The sequence below is a fragment of the Thunnus albacares genome, chromosome 9 (assembly GCF_914725855.1).
Source record: "Thunnus albacares chromosome 9, fThuAlb1.1, whole genome shotgun sequence".
In the NCBI taxonomy this organism is placed as follows: domain Eukaryota; kingdom Metazoa; phylum Chordata; class Actinopteri; order Scombriformes; family Scombridae; genus Thunnus; species Thunnus albacares.
The window spans coordinates 16,800,618-16,813,372 of NC_058114.1; the positions used below are offsets into that span (position 1 = coordinate 16,800,618).

General features: G+C 38.5%; 1 protein-coding gene across 1 annotated transcript in view; it reads right to left on the bottom strand.

The window, feature by feature from the left end:
- Positions 1-1,763: 1,763 nt before the first annotated feature.
- Positions 1,764-12,755, bottom strand: part of xxylt1 (xyloside xylosyltransferase 1) — a 33,535-nt gene continuing 22,543 nt past the window's right edge. Inside the window, exon 6 of the mRNA XM_044361883.1 lies at positions 1,764-2,544. Coding sequence (XP_044217818.1) covers positions 2,148-2,544 — 397 coding nt within the window. The 3' untranslated portion in view covers positions 1,764-2,147. The remainder of the gene's footprint in view (positions 2,545-12,755) is intronic.

Here is a 12,755-nt window from a genome sequence, read left to right on the forward strand (position 1 = left end):
TGTCTAAAACAATTATTGGATTACTAAAATAGCATATTAATTTTCTGTCGATCGACCAATGAATTAATCGACTAATCGTTGCAGCTCTAATCTCCACTTATATTTATTAACCCATGTCATACACAGGTATGTGTTTAAAAGGGATAAGAGTAACACACAATACTTGTAATGGATGCATATGGTGCACATGGAAAAGCAGCTGACAAAACACAAAAAAAGACAATTAAAGGATGATACCAATGATTTTACATTTTTAGCCCATTAGCTACAAGTTTCTAATATTTTACATGACTTCTAACCACAGCAACAGTTTTTAGATTGGTTTCCTATCTTCCACACAGCCACTGGTTTCAGTTCTTTTAACTCCACAATGAAAGTTAACTAGCATAAACTTAAATGTACTTAAGATCAGTAACCCATCACTTTGAACAATTTATTGCATTTAATTTGTTTTGCATTTGTAAAAGTGGTAAAGCAGTTGTGAGCAGAGACAAACTGTACTTGCATTAAAAGACACTTTAATGGGAGGATATGTGTGAGTTTTTAATCTAAGGTATGATCAAATTGATTTAGTCCTTGTCAAAATGTCCATGTCTGTAGATTTCTGCAGATGTCGACGCTTTCTGGCACATTGAAACTGCAACACTACATTACTATGTACCGATTCATTTCCTTAATGTCCTGAAAGGAATGGAAACATGGCTGCCTGAAGAAAAAAACAACCGAAAAAATAATAGTTAATGGGCCAAAATGTCCAAATCATTGGTATAGTCTGAAAAAAAAACAACAAAACTAAACATCTAAGCAGTAAACAGTAAAATAAATCCAACCATCTCAACCATGTCTAGTCAACAAAACCCTTGATGATAAAGCATGTGTTGTAAAGTGCAATCAGGAATTGAGAATGAAAGCTGTTTTTCAAGATTTACTCTCAAATGTCTCTTTTTCTCGCTAACAAGTTGTGTCAGAGCTATGGAGACTATGGAGTGATGTTCTGAGAGAGGTGGAGAAACATTTATGAGCTTCGGGGTGAATTCAAGGGAAGCTTATTGATTTGGAATAATGTTTATTCTCAAGCGTCTCCAGTAACCTTTCTTTGACTCCACTGATGGTGCAGGACATTCAGCTGCTTCTTCATGTGCGTATGTGTGTGTGTGTGTGTGTTTAAGTGTGAATCACCTCAGACAATTTCCTGACAGATGAATATTGAGTGTTGACATTTCTTTGAATCCGAGTGTCAGTTCAGTGAGCACAGCAAGAAAACTCAAAAGTGGGTCAGTGTCTGCAGTCAAGCTCCTTGCTGCTTGACTCCTTCTGAAGACGAGAGTTTGCTGAACTGCAAATGCAGGGCATGAACAACAGCTATCAGTCTCATCATTATCTCCTTGACACCTTCCTCCTCCTCCTCCTCCTCCTCCTCCTCCTCCTCCTCCAGCCTCTGGATGTGTTTTTTCTCCACCATCACACCTACAGAAAGATGTGTTTGAAAAGATCTGTGGGAATGTGTTGTGCCCTGTGCCCAAGTGGCTCCAGAAAGATGGTCACTGGTGGTAAACAAACCCCCCTCTGTCATCCGCATGCTACGGAGGTGGGAAGTAAATGGCAACAGATTAGCCCTCAACTGGTGCGGTGTTTCAGGAAGATAAAGGTGGTGCAAGGTGGACTTGGGCCACTGACTGAAACCTTGAGGTGCTTGAGACAGAGTGAGCTAAAAAAAGTAAGAATTGTTTGTTTATAGAGACCAATAAACACACTTATTGACATATAATTCATCTCATATAATATTTCTCTTGATTTGAATTATCGGCTAAAAATAGCTTACACCATTTTGTGTAAAACATGGCTAGTGGTCTTTTGGATTCGCCTCAAAACAAATACAAAATTTATTGAAATCAAATAATATATAAAACTTTTTTTAAAAAAAAAAACTTGATGTTGACAGTGAGTTCATTATTCTAGGATAACACAGATGAACACCATACATGTAAGCAAGTGTGTATAAGAGGGTAACTCAGTAGCCCCTTGACCAGCAGGAGGCAGAGTCTGTGAATACAGAGATGATAATGGTCAAGAAGGGAAATGGCTAAAAAAAGTCTAAATTTCCCTCCTAAATTAGCAGGAAAAAGAGCAGCAGTCCGGTCCCTCCGTTAGTCGTCTGGAATGGGGCTGTTACAGTTCCCGTGGTAGATATAGACGGGCCCGTCGCAGCGATAATACAATTGAAACACATCTCCGTATCCGTGGTCCCTCCACCAGGTGCACAGCTGTCGGTTCCATCCACAGGCCAGGGAATAAAACAGTTCAGGATGCTCCATGCCGATCATGGTGAAGAAGTCCTGGTCCCCGAGGTGGCCCCTGAAGCGGTACTGGTCGGCTAGTTTGGCCACGTTGCTGGGCTTCAGCAGCTGGTTGTAGAGAGCTGAGGTCCTCATTGCACCTAGGTCCAATAACATCACACCACTGTTGAAGCCAGGGAGGCCCTCAGGAGGAGGCTCACCCACTCTAGTCTCAGGGTTCTCCTTACGATACTGCCAGAACGTGTGTCTGCGTGCGGAGAAGAAAAGAGGTGTCAGCTGTGGGTCAGTCAACATGAGTTCGTCAAACACTATGAACTAATTGTCCATCCCAATCAGCAAATTATGGCAAGTAAAACGTGACTCTGACACGGCTGCCCCTTGTTAGGCTTCCTGAAGCTAACCAATCAGAACAGAGTGGGCTCATCGGGAGGGGGACCTTAAACATACAGGAACTAAGACTGCCTGTTAGAGACAGAGGCTGAACTGAGGGGCTGCATAAAGGGCCAGTATAAGATAAATAAGGAGTTTTTTTGGACTATGAATCATGCAAAGCTATTCTAGTGGAGTCCCAGAATAAAAATAGAGCTGAAAATGAACATAATAGGTCCCCTTTAAACAATTAATTGACTAATCAAGAAAATAATATGCAAATTAATCGATCATGAAAATAATCGTTAGTTTCAGCCCTAAATCAGGAACCATGTGTGACACATTTGTCTGTGTAAAACACACTTTTTTGGGTTGATGATTAAAAGCAATATCTTTCTAAATCTGAATTCATCCCTCTGCACAGACTGGAACTCATATGTATGTTTGGGCTGCTGCATTTATAAAACTGAGGGGCAACTCTGTTTAAGTTCACATTTGCTGAACAAACAGCAAAGCGGCCAAAACAGGAAGAGAGCAGGTCCAGGAGTGCCAGAGGCTCATGCCAACTCAGCACCCTGTTCTGCCAGCATACCAACACTCAAGTAGTAAAGTAAATGACACATAAAGCTTCATTCAATAAACATCTTTATGCACAGCACACCCTTTATGGGATTCATTAATATTATCTTATTCCCAAAGTTGTGTGATGCCAAAGTAGGAAGGGATATTTGGTTTGATTTTTACCAAAGCTGGGACAGTACGGCTTTTAAGCTGAGTGTTGGGGTACCTGAACAACATTCAATCCTTCATAAACACAGCTTCTATGAATTGTTTTTCTTTGAGGAAGAAAAGACAAAATCCACATGGGACCAATAACAAACAGAAAAAAAACAAACAGGGTCATATCTACATCTGTCATTTTCTTACATGGTGCTGTTTTTTTTATACTTATATCATGTCTATGGAGACCATGAGCCTCTATGCAGTGGGTGAAGAGTTCAGAAAGTTAGTATATGGAAAGAGCGTTTTGTTCCAACAGCCAGTGCAATGAGGGGTCAACTCTACCAAACACAACGATGAATGGGAATTTCTTTGTTCCATGCATGTGCGCACACACTCCGGAGAATTTATATTATTCTTATTACTGGCCAAGCCTTCTGTAGATTAAATATTAATGGAGAAATGTTCCAACTTTAAACACATGGCCATATATGACAGAAAAGTTTTGTCAAATAACACAAAATCACCCTTTAACTCACATGACTAAATTGGTGAAATTAAATTAGCTGCACTCTGTCTGGCCTCTCGGTGCAGATAAACACATGTGGGAAAATCATGTAAAACAATTATACTGTTCTTGTTGTACAGGATACCTCTTTCTCTCTCTCTCTCTATGCAGCTTGATTGAATCTACTGGGAGCAGCGGATTCTCTGAGTCATACTTTGATATTATTACTGACCTATATCCAGCAGCTGGAGCTCAACTGCGCTTGTCCACACAGTTTCATACAGTCTGCTGGTTTGGTAGCTAGGGACGTTAAGCCCTTGTGGAGCATTTGTCATTTTTGAAGACATAAACTGGGTCTACGTGCCCTGAGACACATTCAGACTGAACAACGTCAGAGAGGGAACATTTACACAGACTTTTCCATTCTGTCTTTCTGTCTTTTTTCTTTTTTTTTTTTTTTTTTACATGACAGTGTAGCATTTGATGGCCATAAATTATAAAGTCAAGTCAAGTCAAACTTTATTATCCCACCAGGGGAAATGTGGTTGCAGCCAGATACATAAAAAAACCACATTCATCATAAAAAACAATCACATAATGCAACAATCTAGACAGATCAAAGGGACAAACAGTACAATGTGAGATCACTTCAAAATGAAGACAGAGCAAAAAACTGCTCAATGTCGAATACATAAAAGTGCTCAGGTGCAGAGATAACGTGCAAATTCAGGCTACTAATTGCTGTGCAAACAAAAGAGACTTTGTATGTTTTTGTCCTCTGAGCAGGAACTCTGTATCTATTATGTACAACCAGTATGCTGTTAGTATAAATAACAACATACTGGTGATGAGACATGACAGACAGTAAAGCTGTTATCAAAGGCAAATGCAATTAGGAAATGTGACAGTTGATTTTTTTTGTTAATTGACATTTTATATATTTCTATTTATACAGAATTTGTATAAAAAATACTGCAGCTAAGCTTTTAATTAACACCCTTATTGAGATTTTTTTTTCCCATTCAGACTGTCTAAAGACGACTTGGAAGTTTAGTTTTAATCTAGATTACAGCAAAGTTAAAATATAAAACTATAGTCCGACCAATACTGGATTTTGAGACTGTTAGAGATGGATATTTGACAGTTTAAAAACTCAGATAGAAATGTATGCACTGATTTTATTAACCAACACAGACATCACATAAACATTTTTTTTTTTTTTTTAGAATTTAGCCTAATACATGAACTGAATGGGACATTTTACAGTTGAAAAATAAACTTGTCAGTGCTTTCTGGTGAACAAACTGCTGATTTATCAGTCAGGCTCTAATTAAAAAACAAGTCTAGACTAATGCCAAGACTAATGTGACTCCCCTGGAAACTTACCTACAAGCAATAATTTGTTCAAACTAAGCGCTACCGTACTCTCAAAGAGCTTAGTACATTAATGGTGTCATGAAGCTGATTTACTGTTTTCACTGTCAACAGACAACTAGACAAAAACAAAATTTGCTGCATAATGTTTGATGATGATGGACAGAGACCTGCACCTCGACGTAGTATTAGAAAACGTTTTCATGTCAGACACTTTCTTTACGACCCCTGAGTGATATATAATATGTCCCGAGTGAATTTGAAATGTAAATATTGAAAATAGATGCAAGCTTTGTCAGAAAAACTTGCATTTTAGTGAGGTCATTAATACACATCAGCTGCATCAAATACACATGAAAATATCTCCAGTCAGCTTCTTACATAAAGAACATCAGGAACTATTTACAGAAGAACTACAGGCTTAATGCAGAGAAGCACATGTTTATAGTTACTAGCTCAGCTCTCTTACATGTGTGTCAAATACCTATGATATTTTGATCCTAATTTCAAGTAACAAGAAGCCTGAATAGAGTTTGGAAAGATGTCATAGAAACAACACAGGGTAACTTCGATGTATACTGCGCATGCAATCATTTCTTTTTAACCGTCATGTTTCTCTTTCTTCAGTTCTCAATCAAACCGGTCACTCGTGCCTTTGAGAGATTGTCAGATTTGAGCGACTGGGACAGAATGCAGCTCTGTTCTGTCACAATGACTTATTTTGTACCCGTACACTCAAACCAGCCTCAGTCAAACTAGACATATAACCTCTTAGCTTAGATCAATGCTACTACAAGTGCCTCTTCTCCTGCTTTGCTAGCTCACAGAAACATTGTCTCCTGCCTCCAATTTCCACTGCCAAGCTTTCAAAGTGAAGTGTCTTTCTCACTCACGAAAGAATGAAAAGCATTAGCAGGTGACGGGGACACTGTGTACTGCAATCCCAACCAAATGTGCCTTTCACTTTGTTCAGGACAAGAAACAGCCTGCTCTTTGAAAGCTGCGTAAAACACTCACTGACAGAGGGGAGTCTGGTTCACGTGTGCACGAATGAAATGTCTGGCCCTTTTCATCACAGAGTAGTTTGGCAACCTAGAGAAGGTATATTAAAGAAAATTCCAGCACTGAGCGGCCTTGAAACAAGAAACTCTAAAATGCTGCCGCTCTGAATTTACAGGATCATAAAAACCAATGACCAATTCAATTATTACACACCTTATAAAACTGGGTTTATTCTAGTTTATTACATCTCCTCCCTTGAGTTACGAAATTATTTGATGGTGTAATCTCTTCAAGAACATCACATCTACCTGTTAAAAAAACCCTCATTTTGATCAGAACAAAGATAGACAGAAATGTCACAGTGAGACTACTTCAAAGCTCTGAGCCATCCCTCAGTAAAACACCAAGATATGCAACCATTATAACAATTTCACAATCAACATTTGATACCATCTCAGAGCACAGAGAACATGTGGGATGTATCATACAACACAGACTCACAACCAGCACACAAAGCATAAAGACAGAGTGACTTGCTTCTGGCTAATGTCTCGCATTGTGTGTGTTTGAGGTTTTGACTGTGACACTTATGTAAGTGGGTCTTGTCTCTTGGGTTTTAAAACATTACAAATGCAGCTGCAGGGAAAAGGCATGTGGCGTTTTTTTTTTTTTTTTTTCCCCAATAATGAACTTTTCAGTGGCAGGATGTGTTCTGAATGCGGCTGGTGGGAGGACGTGTTCTCCTGCATAATGCTCTGTCCATTAACACCCAAACAGAGTGGGAGCTGAGAGCTCTCTCCACTCAACACAGGAAAACACTCCAGTAGAGAGGATGCACACAATGGCCCGCTAATACCAAGTTTCAAAATTAGAATATTACAAAGCCTGCTCGCTAACAGCTAACAAGTCAGCTCAGTGGGCTAACAAGTCAATAACCGATTTGTTTCTCAATTGTTTACTCTGCTTGGATTATATTCTAAATAAAACATTTAATATTCTGAAAATCTATTAATGCTAGTTTGTTTTGGGATGCACAGATGGAGTTCACCTCTTTCTCTTTTCCACTACCGTACCGCCCTAAATAAAAGATAACACTGATTGTAAAACGACACCCCCATTTCGAACAGCTGTAATTGTCTCGTCCTCACATATAATACAAGCCTGACCTTTTCTAACATCATTTTTAGGAGAAAAAAGAAAATCAAAGCATGTCTTATATTCAGGCCAATACTGTTGATGCCACTCAGTCCCACAGTCAATACTACACATTTCATTTTGCATTGAACACTTGGATTTATATCCAGAAACTGCACCTGACACGTGCAGACACCAAGCTGATCTTCAGGGTTTTCATTTGGTTTTCTTATTACTTCACTTATTATAGCCAAGCAAAGACACCGCTACTGACTGGATAAAAAGCAATAACCTTGAGAGCCTCTGTGACGTAAACCACAAACTGCTGCCATCACTTAATTTCCTTTTTTAAAAAAAAGAGTAGGAAAAAAAAAAATCGATTGCTGGTACTGGAATGTGCTTCAAAACTCTGAAATCAGTCATATACACTGGTAGAAAGAGTTGACCTTCATACCGTTGCAGACTCTAGACTCTCACATACCAATGCTTGTGTACAAAAGACCTGGAACCAGCTGCAACAAGGACTTTGTTGACATCCTTTAAATTTCACCAAATGAGGCTGTTCATGACAAATGGCACGATCTGCTACGCTGCAGAGTGATTTAAATGTATGAGCCTGAGCTCACAGGAACAACATTAACAGGGGCTTCCCCCAGTTTATTACAATGCTGAGCAGCAATACTTCAGAGGCAGGGCAGATACAGAGCTGTTTGTAGATGCCGATGCCTACCAGAGCCTGCCAGGAAAACCATAGCTTCACTTCCAAAATAACTTACGCAGCAACCTGACATCACCGTTTACAGTTAGGCAGACCTAGCTTTACTGTCACGTACACACTCTTGTAGCCATACCAACTTCATTACACTATGACAACCATGTCATATATATACTAAATTAAAGAGTATGGTCTAGACCTGTTCTATATGAAAAGTGCACTGAGATAACTTTTGCTCTGATTTGGTGCTACATAAATAAAATTGAAATAAATTGAATTGAATGTCATCCACCAAATCATGAAAACAGACACCATGTTATATGTTTGTATGGTGTCTGTTCTTATGTAACATTAGAGAAATTGAAATGTTAATGTCATTATAATAATAGCAGGTTACTCCTTTAAATCAAAGATTCTCTTTTCACTGGAGCGAGATATCGTAAGTCATAAGATGCGAATGCACTTACAATTTATTTGAGCGATGATGTCACATTTATACAATTATCACACTCTATCACATGCACTTGGTTGCAATGAAAATGTAACTCCTTCAAACATTTCACCAGTGTCAGCAGCTGTTAATTCAAAAATTATAAAAGAAAATTTACACGCAGACACACATTTACAGATACAGAAGACACTGATAGATAAGGCTGCTCGTGAACGACATGAAGAAAACATTTTAGAAAAAGTAAAAGGTTGGAAACTATGTTTCACAGAGTCTGATTCATTGTTTCATTCACACAGTCTTTAAAAACCCCAGAGGAAACCACCTGGCTGCATGTTTATTCCAGTAAGCAGCTGCTACATAAAACCTCCCACCTGACCTTGCCTCACATAGTCCTCACTACCCTCTCTCTCTCTCTCTGTCTCACTCACACACACACACAAACGTCCTAACGTCCTGTTTTGATGCTAGATGGAAAACAGTGAAGTAGTCTAAACGGACCTGGTATGTTTGTTTTACTATCTTGGAGAGGAACGGAAAAATCAGCTGACGAACAAAGAGCTCGAAAGTTGAAGTCCCTTGTTTACGTGCGCAAACACACACACACACACACACACACACACACACACACACACACACACACACACACACACACACACACACACACACACACACACACACACACACACACACACACACACACACACACACACACACACACCGTATTCCCACTAAAAAGGTAAAAGAATGGATAACAGTTGTTGCTATGATGGAGTGGATAAACATGGTCAGTGTGTTTCTTATCTTAATCAGACGCCTCTGACAAAAAGTAAATATGATAAAGACAAACGGGCTGATAGGACAGCCGAATAGAGGAGGATACTACGGAAACTTGATATGTACGTATTCCCAAAACTTCTTACTCAACAACTTTCCAGATTGATAAAAAAAAAAGATTGAGTGTGCCAACAGAGCCACAAGTTTATCTTAACTGTACAAACTTTTTCCCATTTAACAAAATGTGCCAAACTTCTTGATGATTGGTGAAGTCATAACTCTCACTGGTTCATGTTATCTTAACACCAGCAGCCACACAAGAACTTTGCATTAATTAAACTAAAAAATTATAAAGACATGTCACTTTAAAAATGGCAAAGTTTGATTTAGATCAGCAAATAGAGCTGATCAAACAACAAGCAAACAAGAATAAGAACCTGACCAAACATTTGAAGTTAACTTGTGACACTTCCACACACACTTCCTTTTTGTGTGAACATTGCTGAGGTGTGAGGTATGTTTATTGAGTAGAAAAAACAATGGTCTGAGAAGGAGTCCTGTTCTGTCTTTTGAACTGTTGTGCAGGGCCGAGGATGAGAGAATGGAGGAGTTTGGTCTGAAGCTCTGCAGTGCCACAGATGGGTGCCAAAGCCTGAGGTAAAAGTGGGTTCATTGACGTCAACTTTCTTAAGAACCTGACATTGAAGGGAAAATATCACAGACCATTAGAGAAGGTTTTATGGATCCTATCACTGTGTTGCCGGCTTAGTCACTTTGGAGGATGAGCAGATTGTTTAATTACTCCAGACAGCAATAAAGAGACAGGAGACACATCTGAATCACAGGATGAGGACAAAACATTTCCTGATTAGATGTGTCTCTCTACGTAGATCATGCCAAATTCTCACTTATTCATCTGGCATAAAGGACTCAAAACAGTGTATTCATGAAAACATCACATCATACTGTCTGTGTTGCACAATCTTGCTCAAGTGACTTTAAATCTGCTACTATTGATCACCATCTTGCACTCAGGCTCTATGCTGCCAGGCTCTGAGTGGTTTGTAGCTAGTTAATTTTATATAACAGTAACATTCATCTGATTTATAATGGAGAGGCACTCCGAGTCCAGACCTATGATTTTATACAGTATGTAGATCATCATGGGTTTAAATAATCTTGTAAAAATCTTTAAAGGGTCTTGTCCAGTAAAAACCATACTCTTGTCTGATAGGAAAGAGGCTGGGACTCAAAAGAATACAGTCTCTATCATGAAAAAAGCCACAAACACATGAAGTGAGCTCTCAAGAATCAAAGGCACCATCTTCCTTCAGTCTTTAGTACCCTGTGGCTCACATGAGCACATGGCTCTGACTGTCCAGATCAGCCTCTACACATCCAAAAAAGAGCAAATGGTAACTCAAAGTAAGAATAAAAAGCAGTATGGGTGTGGGGATCAATAAGTTATCAAAATATATAAGGGACCCCTGGGTGAGAAGATAGTTGTTAGATATGATTTATTAGAGAAGGTCATAACTGCCTACACTGTAGGGAAGATAACCATGGAGAGAGTGAAACATCCCTTTGGAACCCCTCCAAGGACCCCTGGGAGTCCCTATACCCCACTTTGAGAACCAATGAGGCCAGTCAGTTCATTTTTGTTTGTTTAATATGTCAGATGAAAGTCCATTTGATATATGGGTCCAACAATTCTTTCCTAGGGGTGTAAGCCACGTCGATGGAGGAGGCCATGTAAGGTTAATGAGCTTTGTTTATCTATTTGATGAATAAAATACTTCAGTAACAGCAACTATGACTCTGAATGATGCTGTCTTGGTTCACAGAGGACAGAATGAGACCTACACACTGGGGAAAAAATTCAAACCTGATCAGCTGTGCGTAGGTAAGGTGTTATAAAATATGACCCAAGCAATCCAAGCATATTGGAGCAGTGAGCTAAACTTGATTTTGTTGGCAGATGAAAGTGCTCAGAGAGAAAATAAGAACATGTTGTTCATCTTACCTCATGAATACTTTTAGGTGAAACACAGGAATGATTGTACAATGTGCAAAGACCCAGTTTTAGCTCACTCTGTCAATGCATTATAATTATGCTTCTCACTTTAAGTAGTGGATTTTTCCCTTCCCTTTGTTTGCCATGATATACGATATAATATTATTGCAGATTGGAGTAATTTAATTTAACTGAATCATTAAATGAAGATGAAGATATCCAAAATACATTATCTATTTACTGCTCCAGAATTAATGGCACCCATGGAAAGTAAAATATCAAGCAGGAATGCTTTATTATACCACTTTACCAATTATTTGAGCACAAACCACAGTCCATTACTTGGTCCATCTTTCAGGCCTTCTCACTTCATCCTAAAACAAGAGTGCCTATGATTTTGAAAACACTGTAGGTGGTTCGTTCTTCACAATCCTTACACCCCATGACTTCACACAGGGATGTTTTCAGTGTACAAGAATTCAATTTTATCTGAAATGTCTGTTGCTCAACCTAATTCTCATGGTCAAATAATTTGTCATTTGTCAGATGATATGATAATACGTCATATGTTTGTCATTGGAAAAGTGTTGAATTTTTTCATTTGCAGTACATACCATCACCACTTTTTTTTTTTTATTGCCGTTTCCCATGCTGCAGTGTTCCCGCTTCCCTTAAATATCCCTAGTTTTATTTCTTACCTTTTTAATGAATTGCATATTGCATTTTGTTTTATCAAAATGAAATGTTTATTTTTTATAATTTTTTTAAATTATAAAATGTTATAAAATATCTAAAAGCTTGTGTAATATGATCAATTAATGAACATGTGTAATGATATATATGTTGTCTGTTGTTTTTAATTGACTATACATGATTATATATGTTTAGAATCTAAACTTTAGATGTTGAAGTGCAAGTGTTTATAACATGCAGCATTGTATTTATGTTTTATGTTAACCTGAATGTTGCAACAAGTGTTTGCCAGAGAAATGTAAAAAAGAAAAAGGGCCATGAACAGAATTGTGTTGCAAACTGGCAGCAAACAATAGAAAGGTTTCACACTCTTTACCACGTTGCTTCAACTGTTTACCAAATGCTACCAGAACTTTGCCGCAAAATACAAATTAAAAATACATTTCTAGCCAAAAGAAAGACATGACAGTAGTGTAGCATAACATGCTAACACACAATATATGTACCTTTGTCTTTAGAGTGAATGGAGAAATTAAAACTCACCTGGAAGAAAACATGAGTGCTTTTAGTCCTTTTAGAACGTGGGGTAGTGGTGCACTTCAGCCTCTTGTGGCCGAAATGAGTATCACAACAACAAACACTTAAAAATGACCCTGACAAAAAAAGATTTCACCTGGCAAAACCTTTTTTCACCTGTTCTAAAG